This window comes from Heloderma suspectum, chromosome 7, assembly GCF_057233095.1.
Source record: "Heloderma suspectum isolate Gila_16-S chromosome 7, 16-S_ref, whole genome shotgun sequence".
Lineage (NCBI taxonomy): Eukaryota > Metazoa > Chordata > Lepidosauria > Squamata > Helodermatidae > Heloderma > Heloderma suspectum.
In genome coordinates, this window is record NC_139464.1 from 5,076,551 (window position 1) to 5,095,754 (window position 19,204).

A 19,204-nucleotide genomic window follows, 5' to 3' on the forward strand; every position below is an offset into this window, starting at 1 on the left:
GGCACAGTGGTAAATGTCGACGTGCAGGTGCTCAGCGTGACAGTCCCCACAGCCATGCCCCCAAGAGAACCCGCAAACGCAGGCAGCTGGGTTGATCCAGATCAACAAATGAATCCTGGCAGATTTCACCACCAGGAGCAGGCCTTCTGGAAAGCAAATGGGTCTGAATTACCTGTCCAAGACCAAGCCACTCCCAAAATTTCAGTGGTGGCCCCCAATTATGGAATGATCTCCCCGACAAGGCCTGCCTGGCGCCAATATTGTTATCTTTTCAGCTCCAGGTTAAGACCTTTCTCTTCTCCCAGGCATTGAGCAGTATATGATAAGTGTTTAATCGATCCTGGCATGTCTTATGGCTGTTTGTTTTTGAGATTGTTTGTTTGAAGTTGTTTTAGATATATGTTCCTTTTGTGCATATTGTCTGTTCATGTGTTTTTTATGTAACTGGTTTTTAATCTCTGTATATCGTATTTTTAATGTTTTTAATCTTTGTAAACCACCCAGGGAGCTTCAGCGATTGGGCAGTATAGAAATGTAACAACAACAACGACAACTTTGCATGACAACAGAGATAGTGCACAGCAACATCGGGCTGCTGGGAAGATCCATCCTCCCCACCCCGCCTACTGAGAGGACTGCAGCTAAGCTCGGAGAGAAGTCTGAGGGGGGCGGCAGAAGTGCAAGGGGATGGCAGATGACCTCAGCGTCCCCGCTAGTGAAACAGGGCCGGCACTTCAACCCTGCAAGCCCTGCCTCCACTGCACCACTGCGGTCCTCCTGCTAGCAATGGCATGTCCCTGAGGTGGCTCACTGAGGGACAGCACTGTAACGGAGATGCACAGCACCCTTCTGCAGCCAGCCGACAGAGTCCCCTGCCACAAGAATGGCGGCACAGCGGCGCACGGCCTCTCCAAAAGCCCCTTTGGGAATGCTTTGGCCCGCAGCAGGGACCAACTCCACGCCCTCTTTCTCTGCCACACTTTCCCTCTATTTGTCCACCCAGAATGCCGACTGCAGCTTTTCCCCACCTGCTGCCCTCCATATAGTTTGGACTACAACTCCCACTGGCACCAGCCAGCATGACCAACGGTTATGTAGTCCAAAACACTCAGCACAATGAACTGTGCCACTTCAGAGTTGGGATGTGGGAGGGGAGGGGAGGGGAGGGGAAGGAATACCATTTTTGCAATAGGGCAGTTAGGTAATTTTACCAGAGGCCTAGAAGCTTAGACCTGAGGGCCAAATCTGGCCCTCTGGGGGTCCCAATCCGACTCTTCAGAGCTCCCCAGAAGGACACTCCCTTTATTTATTTATTACACTTCTATACCGTCCAATAGCTGAACATTTGGTGGATTCCTGGCTTTTGCGCAGTTTTCCCCCCATTCTAAAAGGTTGAAATGCCTTTCCTAAAGCTCAATTACTTATAGTAAGAGCTTTAAGCTAAAATATTCTGGTATATTTGGCCTCACCCCTTTTGCCCTGCCCACTTTGCATTCAGCCCCGCCCACCACCAGAATGCAGCCCCCAAGAGCTTCTCTGAAATGGAATTCAGCCCTCAGGCTGAAAGGTGTTCTGCACCCTTGTTGAGACCCTGGACGTACCAGACTTATCCCCCCACCTTTAGACAGGCATGTGTATTACTTCAGTTATAAAGAACATCACATTTCCTGCCATTCCATGCTTTACAACTGCTTGTACATTCCCAATATGTTAGATCAATTTGCTAAACCTGATCTTTTTGAAAATGAAGTACTCTGAGCATGTGCAGCTTTGCATTTTAAACTCACTTCAATTATAGCAATGTCATGACTACAGGAATACAGTGGCGTTTGCTTCTGCTGTCCTGGTGCTGAATAAATTTTCCTGGGAATAATACTAATGGCGAATACACCATTCGGTTGTAGAGAAGGACAATATATTTTAAAGATAATAAAATGGGCATCTGCAACAACGAACGTGCCCGCCCCAGTGCCCTGCATATAAAATGTTTTTAAACATCAGAAGGATCGTGTGGCGTCAGCCCCGGTGGACCCTGGCAGGGCCACACTGGCCCAGGTGCCTATTTGCCATTGCCTGCCACTATCGCGGCTGTCATACAGCCCCCACTGGGCTGGGGGTCCTGTACTTCAGCACCGAGGTCCAACCCTAGGTGCGCCAATGTATTTTTGAATGCTCCCCTAGGTAGGCAGGCAGGCAGGCAGGTAGGTAGGTAGGTCGAGTTCCTGCTGTAAGTAGAGAACGGATAGATGAGGCAAAGGTAATGGGATGAACATGGGAAATGCAGCTACCTGTAGTTAGATTTCATTTCAGTTGGACTTGGAGATTTGGGGACAGAGGAGGCGGGGACACCTAGCCTCTCCCCTCTGTCCCCAAATCTCCAGGTCCAACTGAAACGAAATCTAACTATGTGTAGCTGCATTTTCTCAGGTTCATCCCATTACCTTGCCTCTTCTATTCATCCCATACGTCTTTGTTTTTTAAATTTTATTTAATAAGATAGCAGATATTCCATAATAACATCAGAAGAGCCCTGCTGGATCAGACCAAGGGTCCATCTAGTCCAGCATTCTTTTCACAAAGTGGCCAACCAGCTGTTGGTTGGGAACCTACAACCAGGACATGAGCGCAGCAGCACCCTCCCGCCCATGTTCCCCAGCAACTGGTGTACATAGGCTCACTGCCTCTGGTACTGGAGGTAGCATAGAGGCATCAGGACCAGTAGCCATTGATAGCCTTCTCCAGGAATTTGTCCAACCCTCTTTTAAAGCCATCCAAATAGGTGGCCATGTCAACATCCTGTGGTAGCGAGTGCCACAGTTTAGCTATGCACTGTGTGAAGACCTTTCATCTGTCTTGAATCTTCCACCAATCAGCTTCATAGGGTGACCTCTTTGGGTTCTAGGATTTTGACAGAGGGAGAACAATGTCTCCCTATCCACATTCTCCACACCATACAACATTTTCTACACCTCTATCATGTCTTCCCTTAGTCTCCTTTATTCCAAGCTAAACAATCCCAGCTGTTGTAACTTTCTCTCATAGGGGAGATGCTCCAGCCCCTCGATCACTTTAGTTGCCCTTTCCTGCACTTTTTCCAGCTCTACAATATCCCTTTTTTAGGTTTGGTGACCAGAACTGTACACGGTATTGCAAGTGTGGTCCACCATAGATTTGCACAGGGGCAGTATGATGTTGGCAGTTTTATTCCCAATCCTTTTTCCAATTATGCCTAACATGGAGTTTGCCTTTTTTACAGCAGCTGCACACTGGGCTGACATCTTCATTGAGCTGCCCACCACAACCCCAAGATCTCTTTCCTGGATAGTCACCACTAGCTGAATGCGGCAGCTTGCCTGATTAAAGGCAGCCGCCAGCAAGATCACATCACTCCAGTGCTGAAGGAGTTGCACTGGTTACCAGTTGTTTTCCTGGCCAAATTCAAGGTGTTGGTTTTGACCTTTAAAACCCTATATGGTTCCGGCCCAGCCTATCTTAAGGAGCGCCTCCAGCAACACCAGACAGGCCGCTTCACAAGATCATCCTCGGATGGCCTTCTCTCTGTCCCATCAGCCAGGACAGCTAGTAGCCCCCACTCTGTGGAACTCCCTCCCTAAGGAATTCCATCTTGCCCCCTCTTTAATGAGCTTCCGCCGTGCATTAAAAACGTGGTTGTTCAGGCAGGCATTTGGGGTGGGTTAGGGTATTTTAGAAAATGTTTTTATTGTAGAATTTTGTTGTTTTAAACTGTTTTATTATATGTTGTACATTGCCCAGAGTGGCTGATGGGTGATTAATAAATTAAATAAATAAATAAATAAATAAATAGCTAGCTCAGATCCCATCAGGCTATACTTGAAGCTGGGATTTTCTGCCCCAACATGCATCACTTTACACTTGCTTACAGCATTTATTTATTTAATTTATTTATTACATTTATATCCCACCATTTATCCTCTTTAAGAAACCCAAGGCAGCATACATAATCCTTCTCCTCTCCATTTTATCCTCACAATAACAACCCTGTGAGGTAGGTTGGGCTGAGAGTCTGTGACTGGCCCAAAGTTACCCAGTCAGCTTCCATGGCCAAGTGGGGACTAGAACCCAGATCTCCTGGGTCCCAGTCCAACATTCTAGCCACTACACCACACTGGCTCTTTACTATTCTGATGCCCATTCTCCCAGTTTGGAGAGATCCTTTTGGAGCTCCTCACAATCCCTTTTTGTTTTAACCACCCTAAATAATTTGGTGCCATCCACAAACCTGGCCACTTCACTGCTCACTCCTAATTCCAGATCATTTATGAACAGCTTGAAAAGCATTGGTCCTAATACAGATCCCTGTGGGACCCCCGTATTTACTTCCCTCCACTGGGAGAATTTAAAATTTATTCCTCCTCTCTGCATTCTGCTCTTTAACTAGCTACTGATTGCCATGATGCTCAGTTCCGCCTGCCCTCGCACACAGCCCATGGCTTTCTTCCAGAGACTCCGAGTCCCCTCACTCACCATATGGCGCCCCCAGCACTGTCAGGAACATCACGACGGAGACGAGGACATAGAGCAAGCAGAGCCACCATCCGAAGAACAGCAGGTAGAAGAGGTTTCCACACGTCACCATAGAGCCTGGATGGAGACCACACACACAAAAGGCCACAAGTCTACCTGACCTCCGGGCCGGTCCTACCACGAGGCAGACTGAGGTGGCTTCCTCGGGCAGCAGATTCTGGGGGTGGGCGTGGAGGATGGAGCGAGGACAGCGCTGTAGATGTGTCACACAGCCTGCCCTGAGCCACTAAGCTACTTTGCTACCCTCGGGTACAGTAGAGGCAGCTGCCATTGAAGTAAGATTCAGCAGCCAGTCTGGTTATCTTCTGTAAAGGGAATGGGGTGGGGGCTATCTTGTCCTTTGCCTCAGGCAGCAAAATGTCTTGGGTTGGCCCTGCCCAACCCTGGATTCCACCTTTCCTTCCTTCAGGCATGAATTGCTTTGGGGAGCCTTCCAAGAGAGGGTCACAAGATTGCCCTGGAGGGAGTTGGTGCATTATGTCTTCTGGGCAGGGAATGTGGGGAGGAGGAGGGACCATGCAAGAGGATGCATGGTGCCAAGCTAACGACCACAACTCCCAACATCCCCAGCCAGCATGGCTACTGGCCAAGCTGGCTGGGGGATGATGGAAGATGTAGTCCAGCACATCTGGACAACACCAGGTTGGAGAGGGCTGGGTTCCATCACTGCAAGCTGCCTTGAGGCCATTTTACGGGGAAAGGCGGCACAGGGATTTGATAAACAACCCTTGTCTTCCAGGCAGGGACACCGGAGAACTGTGCCCTAAGCACAGTTCAGCCTGAAGGTCATCCAACTGGCTGTTGGGCCAGAGTAGCAGCAGGAAGCAGCCTGGTTCTTACCTTTCGGGCTTTTAATTATATTCAGGTCCGAGTAGAGCTCCTTCACGATCTCGGAACGGTCTTCCCAGGGCCTGGCGGTCACGTGACTCTTCCATTTCTTAAAGCCAAACTGCAAGAGGGAGGACAAAATGGGCTGTTCAACCCGTTTAAGTAGGTAGAGCAGAGAAGTCATTCCCCCGCCGTGAACGGCAGTTCTGTGAAGGAGCAGCCTTCCCCAACCTGGCACCCTCCAGATGCATTGGAATACAACTCCCAAAGTTCCAGTAGCCACGCTGGTTGGGGATGATGGGAGTTGTAGTGTGACACGTCTGGAGCGCACCAGGTTGGGGAAGGCTGGGTTGGAGGATCTCCAGGTACAGCTTCTAAGATTCTTGGGTGGGGAAGCCATGGCAGTTAAATGAATGTAATGCAAGTAGAGTTTTGTATTGTAGACAAGCCACACGATTCAAGGAGCTTCTTCTACAAAGGAACTTATGAACACTCTGGGATAACTTGGGACTTCTGAAATCATCTTCGTGCCTCAAAACAATTCTTTGGGCATGGTCTGAAGGTGCCACCTGATGCACCCACCTTGCTGAAGCTAAGCAGGCCTGGATCTGGTCAGTGCTTGGATGGGAGACCACCTGGGTACCCACATATATAACCATGAACCCCAGGATGGGAGAGACAACAGATGTATAAAAATAAAACATTATTTGCCATTCAATTCATGGGAATTGCTTCCTATTCTCTCCTCTGCCCCCGATTTTGGCCATTCAGGATCTCTGCCTCACGACCTGCAGAAGATCTCTGTCAGTGTGCCTCTCCCCACTCCCCCAAATGTTTATAGCCCATTGTTGAGAAATTAGAATTTACAAATGGTTTTATTTTAAACCACCTGCTTAATTTTCTGACCAGTTCCCATTTGCTGTCTACTAAAATTTGGCACGGGAGAAGAAATGAAACTTAACTGGGGAAATGAAACGTAAGCTTAATTGGGGAAATAAAACTACTCCTCTCAGGGATACTCCCTCCCAACAAAAAAACCCAGGCCTCTAAGCCTGACCTTTTTCCCTTTTGCTCAAACTTTCACACCCCAACTTCTCCCTAAGTATCCTGTCTCTATACCCTGCAGTTGGATACTTATCTTTTACAAAAGTGTACCAACCACAAGCTTTTTCCCTTAAAGTTCTCCCTTTAGCAAAGTCAAAGAATTCTGCTACCCAATAATCACTTCCCAAAGTTCACTCTGGCTCAAACTAGGCCCACAGAACCAGTCTTTGATCTTCTTAGCTATCCCTCCTACACCTATCTACACTTCGATATATTTTTAAATACATTCAGTGGTATATAAATCTATTAAATTAAAAAAAATACTATCTTATGCTATCTATGCTACTTTTATATGTAAGCGATTACTGTGCCTTTTAAACCTCTAACACGGTTGCTGAGAGGAGCCCAGGTGGGACAGAGAAACCGAGGGCACTGTTCCTCACCACATGACACTCAGGCAAACCATCCACCCGGCTCCCCACTCTGCCACGTGGGAGCCTCCAACCTCTGTCTTCCACCCTCCGCACCCCCCACCCCAACCCTAGACTGGCCAGGAGGCAGACCTTGTAATTGTTGGAGAGCTTGTGGGCTTCCACCTCGTTCTCTGCTGTGATGGTGGTTTTCGCCAGGCAGCCATCGCAGGCCTGAATCTCCTCCGAGTGATGAGGGCAGCGGGAAGGACTGGAGAGCACTAGGAGGAGAGCGGAAAGGGGTGAGCCTTCGGGGAGGATTTTGCGGGGAAGGGGCTCCCTGGAACACAACGGCGGCAGCTCCATGCTGGGGAAGGAGAGCAACTGGCTTGTATGCAGAAACTCTCCCGTGCCATTCCTGGGATCTCCTCTGGGTAATGGAAAAGACCCTTCTCTGCCTGGAAAGCTCCTGCCCAATCAGAGGAGACAACCCTGGCCTAGACAGGCCAGTGGTCTGACCTGGTATAAGGTAGCTTCCTATGCTGCTAATGCTCCCCAGCCCAGGTCTGGCCATGCTGTGGTCTTGGAGCCATTCAGATGTGCTTCTGGGGGAGTTTATTCCCTCTGTGGATGCAACTAGTGAGCCAGTGTGGTGTAGTGGCAAGAGTGTTGGACTAGGAGCTGGGAGATCCGGGTTCTAGTCCCCACTCGGCCATGGAAGCTCACTGGGTGACTTTGGGCCAGTCACAGACTCTCAGCCCAACCCACCACACAGGGTTTTTGTTGTGAGGATAAAATGGAGAGGAGGAGGATAATGTAAGCCGCCTTGGGTTCCTTGCAAGAGGAAAAAAGGTGGGGTACAAATGCAATAAATAAATAAACTAGACACAAGGGTGTCAAACCTCTTTCAGCCAGAGGGCTGAATTCCATTTCAGAGAAGCTCTCAGGGGCCTCATTCCATTGGTAGGTGGGGGCGAAGCCAAAGGGGTGGGCCAGCCCTGATGCATGGTCTTTCGTTGCCACATCATGCCCCCGTTACCTTTACTGCCATCCCTGTGTCAGCTCTACGGAGAGCTATGCGGCCGGAAGCAGCAGCTGCAGGGCTCTCACAAGCACTCACTAGGGTTTCAGGAGACTAGAACGAGCTCTTGTGAGACCCCTGCAACCACTTCTTCCAGCCACATGTGACAAGGGAAAAAAAGGGTGGGTGGTTGCTCCAAAGAGCCAAAGAGCAACTGCCACAGGGGGAGAGCAGCTGGTGGAGCTCTCCAGAGCACCCGCTGAAAGTGTCGTGACAGCAGTGCAATTTGCCACTCCTCCCACTCCGCCACCTGATTTATTTATTCTTTCATTTCATTTCATTTCTATACCACCCAACAGCTGAAGCTCTCTGATGCAGGCACCTCACCCTGCTTTATGGGTGGGCCGGTCCGGGGTGGGGCCAAAACGCCAGCATAGTGTAGCTTAAAGCTCCCACTGCCAGTAACGAAGCCCTAAGAGCGGCATTTCAACCTTTTAGAATGGGGGGGGGGGCTGCAGAAAAGCCAGGAAACCACAAACAATCAGCAGTCAGGGGAAAGGGGCCGGGACTATCTGGGCAAACTGGGACCGCAGTTGGGCCTGAGGTTCAACACCCCTGTTCTAGATGGAGGGCTCCTGGCGCTATCAATCCAAAGGCAGCGTGCGGCTATTCCATCTTTCCCTCCTTAATGGGCTTTTTGTGGGAAGAAAAAGGATGGAAGAAGTGTTGGGAAAACTCGGGAGGGTTACGAGTGGAAGACAATGGCACCTGGGCTCCCCCACCCCCTAAATTTTCCATGTTTGGGGTGGGGCAATTGCAGGATAAAAGCCTCGTCTGGAAGCCCCCCAACTGAGGAAAGCCTGAAAGTTTAAGGTGAATAATAACATTTAATATAACCCAATTAAACAGGCAAGGATATATTAAAACCTAAACCCTGTATGGCTTGTTCTTCATCTCAGAAGGCCAACTCTAAGCCTTTCACAAGATATATGGGCGGGGGGAGAAGAGAAGAAGGGAAGCCCCACAAAGATACACAAGAGGCTGCTCTTTTAAAATGTCAGAACAAAGACAACAAACACAAAGACAAGAGCCTGGTAAAAATGGCTAATTGCTCTCTACTACTGTTTTCCATCCATCAAGGAACCTGTGTGTTTTGCCCAAGGATGAAAATGTTCTTTGAGTAACAGCTACGTTTTATATTTTCAAAAATGGGGGAATCAACCATGATTTGTTGGTTTCTCCTTCCCAAGAACCCTTGGGAGCATCCCAGGTGCAACCTGAAACCAGCTGACTCTGAACTGGTGGCTCCGATGTCAGTGGGGCAATGAATCCACTCTGGGTTTCAGTCAAAACTCTAGAGGAGCTCCTTTGGAGTTCTGACTGGTTCTGACAGAAAACTGGAGCAGATTCACCGCCCCACTGACATTGGAGCCACCAGCCTCCACTGGCTGCACCCTCCTCCCACTTTCCCTCTTATGACAATACCCAAATGCAGACCCCATGGCTTGGACACCGGCCACCTTTCTCCTACACGCACATGTGTGCGGTCTTTTTGCTTTATTCCCCAGCTTGCCTGATGAAGAGTTCTGCAGAACCCAAAACCTTGTGTGGTGATCTCTGAATTGGTGATACGGATTTTTGGACATTTGCTTTTGGAATTTTTCCCTTGGCTAACACAGCTACCTTTGCTTTTTAAATTGTCAGGCTATAGTTAGCCACCTCAGGCTTGCAGAGGAAAAGCGGGACATTGATGTTTTAAATAAATACCAAGCAAACATGCTCAGTTTCCTTCACAGAGCGGAGGAGCAGATAGAGGCGGCTTGGGCAGCAGAGACAGTCTCTAGCAGACGCCCAAGCCAGGAGGGGAGCCAAGAGCCACAGGAAGCCGGAGACTGGGAGGGGCCAGGGGTACGAGGCAGCAAGAGCACGAGAGCGCGGGGGGGGGGGGGAGCAGGACTCTGGCCTAAGTGGGAACTCTCCAGCCCCCCCCCCCCCCCCCGGTCAAGGGGGCTGGTTTCCTTTCCTTATCCTTGCCTGTCCTCTAGCGGACACTGGTCCTGTTACAGCCCAGAGAAGGATTAGGTTAGGGGTGGAGAACCTCAGGCCGGGATCAAATCCGGCCCTCGAGTTCCATTCTGGCCCACCGGGGTTCCCCAGATGTCCACACCCCCTACCTGCCCCTGCCCCCTTTCCCCATTCATTTAGTGGTTTCCCAGTCCCCCCCCAAAAAGGTCGCAATGCCTCTCCGAAGGCTTAATTGCTGGCCGTATAAAGTTTTTAGCAAAAATATGCTGGTATTTTTTGGTCTTTGGGCTCCGCCCCCTTTGCCTTCAGTCCCGCCCACCACTGGAATGCCCCCCCCCCCCCCCGAACCTCTTTGAAATGGAACTTGGCCCTCAGGCTGAAAGGAGTTCATCATTCGGCCTGGATTTATCTTATGGCTGATGGTTTAAAATTGTTTTTAGATACATGTTGTCTCTGTGTGTGCTGTCGTTTTACATCTTTTTGTGTAAATGGTTTTACATTTTGTAAAATGTATTTTAATGGTTTTTAATCTTCGTAAACCATCCACAGAGCTTCAGCTATGGGGCAGTATAGAAATGTAAATAACAACAACAACAACCACCACCCCAGATGGGGGGGCATAACTCAGTGTGACAGAGCCCCTGCTTTGCCGGCAGAAGGTCCCAGGTTCGATCCCCGGCTTCTCCAGGTAGGGCGGGGAAAGAATCCTGCCTGAACCCCTGGAGAGCCGCTGCCAGTCCGTGTCAACAATACTTGGCTAGATGGGCCAAAGGTCTGACTCAGTATAAGGCAGCTTCCGATGTTCCTATAAAGAGAGGCCACCCTTCCTCAATCTGTGCCCTCCAGATGTTTTGGACTACAACCCCCATCATTCCCAGCCCACATGGCAGTTGCAGTCCAACACATCCGGAGGGCGTCAGCTTGGGGGAAGCTGCCTTAAAAGGAATATATCGTTGCAGGCACACCCAGAGTGCTGTCGGCTGGAGAACAGGAGAAGCCGGAGCCAAGGACAGAGGCAAGTTACGTTCTCTCTCCCCTTGTTTCCCTGAGAAGACCCATTGCCAGAGCAGCCCCTGCCGCCCCGCCCCCCCACTTGCCTGGCACTATCCTGGGCGTAAGGATGCCGTGCCCGTGATGATGGGACTCCGAAGGCATGTCCCCCAGGTCTCCATGGGTGTTGATGGCCGCACAGTGCCTGTCGCAGAGAGACCCTCTCCGGTGAGGGTCGGCCTTGTGCTCCAGCTCTCTGGGGAAGTCTGGAAGGCAAGACAGACCTGTTGGCTAAAGGAGCTGGAGAAGGCCACCTTCAGTCAAGGTGCCCCAAGATTTTTTGTTTTAAACTGTTCCCAGGCTCCCTCGGCGACCCCCTGGAATTTGTCGCACTTCTGTTATGTACCCAGCGTTCCCTGGACCATTTCCAAAGGGCCTGGAAGGGTCCCAACGATGTTTCTTGCTCTGCTGCGTGCACACTCCGGGGAGCTCGGTTGAGCACCGTTTCCCAGGGCACAGCAAGAGACATGTATGAGATTAGACATGGGATGATCGATCAGCGGACGTTTCCCCCAGGAGGTGCTTTCCACGCTGGAGATTCGTAACACCGGAAGCAGGAGGTACCCAAGTTGAGAGACAGACAAGCAACCCAGTTCAAGGAGAAAATGGGAAATCTGAGCCAGACTAGGGCGTTTAAATACATTGCAGTGATTTATTGTTTGCCAATTTTAATAAACACTTTACCATTTCTGTCTAATAGATCCTGATGGTCTGTTTAGGGCCGGGGTGTCGAACCTCCTTCAGCCCAAGGGCCAAATCCCATTTTGGAGAAACTCGGGGGGGGGGGGGGCTGCATTCCAGCGGTGGGTGAGGCCACAGGCAACAGGGGTGGAGCCAAGAATACCCCAAATACCAGCATATTTTAGCTGAAAACACCAACGGTAACTAAGCCTTAGGAGAGGCATTTCAGCCTTTTAGAATGGGGGGAAAACTGCACAAAACCTGGGAAACCAGCAAATGACCAGTGGGAAAGGGGGCAGAGTCATCGGGAGAAATACAGAGGCCTGGATTTGGCCCCTGGGTCTGAGGTTCCCCACCCCTGATTTACGGGTTCTCTTTACATCACTTCTGAGCATTTATATCCCTTGTTTAGGTTTTGTGCCTCCACAGGAAAATTGCCCGATTCAAATCTCGCCTGAAAACACAAGCATGCTAGGAGTCCTCAGGCAAGCCACAGCTCTCTCCATCAGCCACTCATCCGCAAGATGGGGAAAAGACTGGCCTACCTTACAAGGTTGTTGTAAAGATTGCAACCAGCAAAACTCCCAGAACACCCTAATGCGTAATAAAACACCACTGTAAAGAGGATCGAAGATCTCTGTACCAGACTGATAAATACCAATGCGAACAGGAGGCAAGAAGGGAGAATCTAACTCTCTCTTTCCCCCTGAGCTGACGCAATCCCTCAAAAAGCCAAAGAAATCAAAGAGTCCAATGGATTCAGAACATCAGTCACCTGACACCAAAGAGAACATGCACTACTCATTTGAAGCTCATATGATATACACCAAGATGACCAGTTGAGATCAAGACGTTCTGAGGAAGTTAGGCTGGCTTGAAACTTGCTGGATTTATCATCCTCCACCCAAGCAAGACTAGGAAAAAAAAAACCCAAAACATTCCCTGCCCCTTATGGAAACTTGAGGAAGTTGGAAAGGTCCTGATGAATTAGCTCCCTTCCCTAGAGCAAAAATCGTCAAGAACACGGCAAGAATATTCTCACAGCATTTACCAGTGGTTATTTGCTACAATAACTACATGGAACCTGCAGGTTCAGAGGCAGCACTCCTCACAACAGCAGTTGCTGGGGTGGGGAGCAATCTTCATGGTCTCGGGGGCTACAAGTGGTGTTGGGTGGGCAGCTGGGGCCACACACCTGTGCGCATACGGACACATAACTTCTCCCCCTCCCTCCGCCCCAGCCTGCCTGCTCTAGATCATGGGGTGCGGGGAGACATTGACCTCACTGTCCTCCTAGCGATCCTGTCTCAAAAAAAGCGTGTGGGAATGACTCTCCTGGCGTGTCCTGTGCGGCGGCGGCGGCAGCAAGGAGTGGGTGGGGTTTGGGGTGCCCAAGGAATCCATGGCAGGCCACATAGGGGGCCTCGGAGGTCCATGGGGTGCCCACCCCGATCTATTGGGATTAAGATGTTAGATTAAATCTGGGATGGAGATCAAGGGGCCCTCCAGAATTTGCTGGACTGCAACTCCCATTATTTCTCACCATTAGGGCTGATGGGAGTTGCAGTCCAACAACATCTAGAAGTCCACTCATTCTCCACCTCTGGATTAGAAGTGGGTGAAAAACTATTCCCCTTGCTAGGCAAGGGCTTTCTCAGAGGGGAGGCAGAAGAGAAGTTGAGACGTGGGTCCACCAAACACAAAGGTGATCTTACCCGCCAAGGCCCTTCAATTGACGGTACAGTGGCCATATTGGTGCGCCAAGCCATTCTTCGCGGGGCGATGGACAATAGGGCAGTTTAGATTGGGTTGTTTGAGAAGTGAGGTCATCAAGATAAAGTCTGGCTTATCTGGAAGCTCCCTTAACGGCAGCTGCACGTCCAGCTGGGGAAAAAAACCCCGAGTGCCTCATGCCCGGAGCACCAAGAGCTTGATGTTGTTGCTTAGGAAAGAATGTGAGCCTCCCCGCCATTCTCATGGGGCCTGGCTTCTAAAAGCAGGGGGCGTCGGGGTCTAAACCCAAGGATGCAAGAGTCTGTTAATCCCCGAGCCTCCGCAGACCCATTGGCTGAACCTTCGCATGGCATTCGTCACCTCATCCTTCTGGCACAGAGAATCTGAAATCCTCACGCTAATTGCTCTCCACTTCAGCCGAGGCCTGCTACGAAAGAGGGGAGGGGGCAGGGGACGAACAGCGCACAAAACGCCTTCAGATCCTGCTCTCCTGGGCTACGGATCTACCGTTTATCCTTCCTGTGGCACATTTTTTTAAAGGCAAGATAAAGATGTGTAAATAAAGGTCATCAAACACAAGATGTTTTACGATCCCGATTTATCTCGTCGTTGGAGGAGCCTGATTAAAGTATTGATACATCACGATCAAGAGGAGGATACCTAGCCCAGTGCAAGCGAGAAATAAACTCTGTGTACTAACGCATTACCAGAGTCTCCCTATCAGACCTAGTACGTGCCATCCCAGCCACCGGAGCATCCAGTCTCTTCCCAATAGTCACGCTGGAAGAATGTGGGACTTCCCCACAGTCTGAGAATGCTCCCCTAGCGCAGCCATCCTCGGTGCCCCACTGAGAGGGGTTGAGACTACAATCCCCATCCTCACAGCCAGCATGGCCAAGATGGGGATGAGGGGATTGTAGTCCAACACATCTAGGGGGCATCAGGCTGAAGGAAGCTGCAGTAGCAGGTAACAAATGCAGCAGCAGTAGCACTGCAGGCCCCTTCATAGATCACAAAGCAAGAGGATTCCAGAAAAACCTCTGTTTCTGCTTCATTGACTACGCTGAAGCCTGTGATTGTGTGGATCACAACAAACTGTGGCAAATTCTTAAAGAGATGGGAGTACCAGACCACCTTACCTGTCTCCTGAGAAACCTGTACGAGGGTCAAGAGGCAACAGTAAGAACCGGACGTGGAACAACCGATTGGTTCAAAATTGGGAAAGGAGTACGACAAGGCTGCATATTGTTGCCCAGCTTATTTTACTTATATGCAGAGTACATCATGAGAAACACGGGGTTGGATGAATCAGAGGTCGGAATTAAGATTGCTGGAGAATTATCAACAACCTCAGATATGCAGACGATACCACCCTTATGGCAGAAAGCGAAGAGGATCTAAAGAGCCTCTTGTTGAGGGTGAAAGTGGAGAGTGCAAAAGCTGGTTTGAAACTCAACATTAAAAAAAATGAAGATCATGGCATCTGGCCACTTCCTGGCATATAGAAGGGGAAGAAATGGAAGCAGTGACAGATTTTACTTTCTTGGGCTCCAAGATCACCGCAGACGGTGACTGTAGCCATGAAATTAAAAGACGCTTGCTCCTGGGGAGGAAAGCTATGGCCAACCTAGACAGCATAGTAAGAAGCAGAGACATCACCTTGCCGACAAAAGTCCGTCTAATCAAAGCTATGGTTTTCCCAGTAGTAATGTATGGCTGTGAGAGCTGGACTATAAGGAAGGCTGAGCACCGAAGAACTGATGCTTTCGAACTGTGGTGCTGGAGAAGACTCTTACGAGTCCCCTGGACTGCAAGGAGGTCAAATCAGTCAATCCTAAAGGAAATCAACCCTGAGTGCTCATTGGAAGGACGGATACTGAAGCTGAAGCTCAAATATTTTGGCCACCTAATGCGAAGAGAAAAGTCACTGGAAAAGACCCTGATGCTGGGAAAGATTGAAGGCAAAAGGAGAAGGGGATGGCAGAGGATGAGATGGCTAGATAGCATCACCGATGCAATGAATATGGACTTGAGCACACTCCGGGAGACAGCGCAGGACAGGAAGGCCTGGTGTGCTATGGCCCATGGGGTCACGAAGAGTCGGACGCGACTGAACAACTGAACAACAGCAGTACAGCGGGAGCCATTTTGAACTGCATTCACCTGCGGTTGGTTTCCCTGTCATTCATTAACATTCATTTATACTGACATGGCCAGGAAACAGCTCTGTGAAGGAAGAGGGGCAACGTTTCTTTCTTGTCTCTTTCTCAAACAAAGCCACCGGTTTTATTCGTCACTAGCAAGCGGCCTTCGTATATTCTGTGGTAGTGTCTCTTTGGCAGCTCAAGGACAAGGAAGTGGGCGCTCTCCTGTACGTTCCTTAACGCCAACCTTTTCCTCCACAAAAGCCATCCCTCTTATCTTGAAAGCCCCGCCTCCACCTCATGTCCGACAAAGGCCGATGTCGAGACAACTTTGGGATGATAGCCGCTTGATGCCAGGTTCATGCCGCAAAAGAGCATAAAAGCAGTACTTAGACATTAGAGAGTCTTTGGTAGTCTGCAATAACAAATCTGTGTTCCTGGACTATCTGGATAAAGGCCCAGCTGCCCCAGGAGCAAGTAGGGATGTACGGACTGTGTAAAATCCACTCCGTCTGTGTTTTGCAGATTGTCAGATGCCTTTCGTTCCGTCATCCACCCACAGACGGATGTGAATTTTGTTTTTCGTCATGCAGAAAAATATGGAAATAATTACGTAAATATTTACGTTTTACATAATTTACCCCGGTACGTAACATTTAGTGTATTGTCCCCTATTCCATTCTACATTTCCTCAGCAGCAGTTTATTTTTCTACGGATTTATATGCGTAAATTTCAAGAAAGTAAAAAAATCATCCAAAAGTCCACGGACTCCGCAGGGCCTGAGGGGGTCGCTCCACAGCGGATTCTGCAGGTCAGATTCTTAGAAATCCGAGCTCATTTTAATCCATCTCGAATTTCTCCAGCATCCCTAGGAGCAAGCTTCAAACCCAAGGCTTTCGCAAGGGATAGGGAAACACCTTGAGGTACTTCAGTGGCATTGTAACAGGATGACTATTGAACCAATAAACTTCCATCGCTGAAGCAAGCTGACCAGGCAAATGCTCTGTGTCTCAAGTGGTTTTAAACTGGGAATAAAAGGAACTGCACGGCCCGCAATTCTTGGAAGGAACACTTTCACCTCCTGTCCGGGTTTTTAAGAATGTAAGAGGCCTGCTAACTCACACCAAGGGTTCAACTTGTCGAAACATCAGACTTCCTGCAGTGGTGATAACCAACCAAGGGTCTCCAAGAATCCCACAAGCAGGGTTTATGGATGTACACCAATGCAGTCCGTGTACGTGTATTCCGTGTACAGTCCGTGTATTCACAGTATATACTGTATATACACGGTATATATATACTGTATATACAGTATATACACAGAATATACAGTCCATGTATTCGCCTGAACACCTTTGTCAACTGCATCTGCCTCAAGCCTCTCCAGACTCCCTTTTGGCTGTGCGAAGATTGGACATACATGTAATTTGGGTAGCTGCCGTGCACACATTTCGAAGAAAGACGGCAAATTGGGGTGAAGTGCAGAGTCCAAATGAAATAAAAATCAATCCATGATGTTGGTCTGGTCACAAGCTAGTAAGTCAGAGGTCAGGTCTTACCACCATCAAAACACAAAGTAGGTCATGATTGCTATTTTGGCCCTCTGGGGGAAAAACATACACACACCAGAGCGAAAAAAGACCTTCAACTCCAATAAACCAGCATTAAGTTTTTCAACACACATTTTAGGGTTCTGCTCAATGTTTTTCTTTCGATTCTGCAGTCTTTCTGGGTTTCGTTGGGTTGTGCCAATGCTGTTGAATTCTTGTTTAATTTGATCATGTATTATTTTAATATTGTTTGCTTGTGTTATTTCAGGGATCCACAGCCTTTTTAGGGCAATGGGCACATTTAGAATTTTGAGAGCGTTATGGGTGCTCTCACAAAATGGCTGCTGTGGTGGGGGGGCGGCCTTGCCCATTCATAAAATGGTCACCATGGCCAGTCACAAATCACTTATTGCCCAGAAAACAACACTGGTGAGACTAAAAGAAAAGTAACTTGTCCCAGAACATAAGCATAAGTCAGAAGTGGGGGGGGAAACACTCATTTGAATCCAAATAACGATGGGGCAACACTTTGTTTTGTGGCATACATGCCTCCCAGCTGAATGAATGAATGAATGAATAAAAGATCTTAAGAAATAAAATAAAACTTGAGAGGGACAGGAAGCATGGTGGGCGCCAAGAGAGGTGTCCGCAGGCGCCATGTGGAAGACCCCAGTGTTATTTGATTTTAAACCATTCTGAAGACACTATTTGGGCAGATACAAGGTACAAGTATTTTTAGGAATACAAATAATTTTTAGGGGCCAGCACTGCACAAGGCCGAAGAAACTATTCCAGATCCTTAGCTGCCTCAGCATAGTTGTGCTTGGGATTTCTGTCCACCCCATCACGGCGGGGGGGGGGGGGGGAAGAGCCAATAGCTTATTGAAACCGGTGTGTGTGTGTGTGTGTGTGTGTGTCTTTTTTTCCCTTTTAAGTACTTGCTGGTTGCCAACAGCTTGAGTTACCTTTGTGCTGATGGAAAAAATGTGAGCTTTTGACATAAATATCTCCATCAGACAGATGAATAGAAAAGTGTTACTTTTGTTTGCTTGCCCAGACACTACACTTTAAAGCATGATTAAAGAATGCTTTGTAACAGAGTTTAGTTTTATCGTACAGCTCTGTAGGATTTTATTGGTTTTAGGCGTGCTATTTCTGTGCTTTTATCTTTGTTTTTATTGTAATTTTCTTACTGATTGTACACCACCCTGGCAGTTTAATATTGATAGAATATTACTGGGCAATCTGTAACCCTTCAGATGTTTTGGTCCACAACTCCCATCAGCCCCTAGCCAGCATTGCCTATGGTGAAGGATGATGGGAGTTGTAGGCCAAAACATCGGAAGGGCCACAAGTTGCCCACCCTTGGCCTAGATATGAGGACTGCAGTTCTATACCCACTTACCTGGCGATAAGTCCTAGTGAACTCAATGGAACTTACTACTGAGTAGACTATATAAGATTGCACTGTAAATAAATGTTGTGGTGTTAAAAAAGAAAAGGACACCCATTACCTTTTTTAAAATGAAGCTGGAGTGGAGGGAATCATGAGTAGAACAGAGTTAAGAAACTAATCTTGAACATGTGTACTTGGAAAGAAGTTCCACAGATGTCAATATAGTTCACTTCCAAACCAGACTGACACTGAATGTGTGTGTCTTCCATCTTGTATACAGAAAAGAAAGTACTCTGAGATACCACTGGTACCTAGCTTTTAAGTCTTTTTGGGAGTGCTTTCAACATGCCACGATTTAGAATTCTGACCTCATGGTTACGCTCACAACCTACGGGGTAAATATCGCTGAACGACTTGCTCAAGGGCACCCAGAAAGATGAAATTTGTACCTTACCCAAGTCCAGTACTCTGATCCCTCTATGAAACTCATCCTCTTCCTCTCCAACACACACAGGCAAATTGATTCGTGAAATTCGCTTCCAAACAGATGCATTTACATTTTAAATTAAATCTCAAAAAAAATTACACAAGATTTGCCTTGCTGGATCACACCAAAGGTCCTTCTAGTCCAGCATTCTGTTTCTGACAATGGTCAGCCAAATACCTCTGAAAAACCCATGAAGGTGATGCTCACCCTGTCATTGTCCTGCCTAGCATCCAGCACTCAAAGATATACTGCCTCTGAATCTGGAAG

The 19,204-nt window shown here is 48.6% G+C and overlaps 1 protein-coding gene across 6 annotated transcripts in view; it reads right to left on the minus strand.

Moving 5' to 3' along the window:
• Positions 1-19,204, minus strand: part of LOC146339280 (uncharacterized) — a 41,553-nt gene that overhangs the window by 20,720 nt on the left and 1,629 nt on the right. For 3 of the 6 annotated variants that reach the window (XR_014784214.1, XM_084808963.1, XM_084808962.1), the window contains exons 2-5: positions 10,992-11,150; positions 7,002-7,129; positions 5,407-5,515; positions 4,507-4,623 (exon numbers count right to left, since the gene is read on the minus strand). Coding sequence is in view for 4 of the 6 variants with exons in the window: in XM_084808963.1 (XP_084665089.1) it covers positions 4,507-4,623; positions 5,407-5,515; positions 7,002-7,129; positions 10,992-11,150 (513 nt within the window). In the remaining 2 variants the exon portion in view is untranslated. The remainder of the gene's footprint in view (positions 1-4,506; positions 4,624-5,406; positions 5,516-7,001; positions 7,130-10,991; positions 11,151-19,204) is intronic. The other 3 variants (XR_014784215.1, XM_084808965.1, XM_084808964.1) reach the window with 1 other exon arrangement.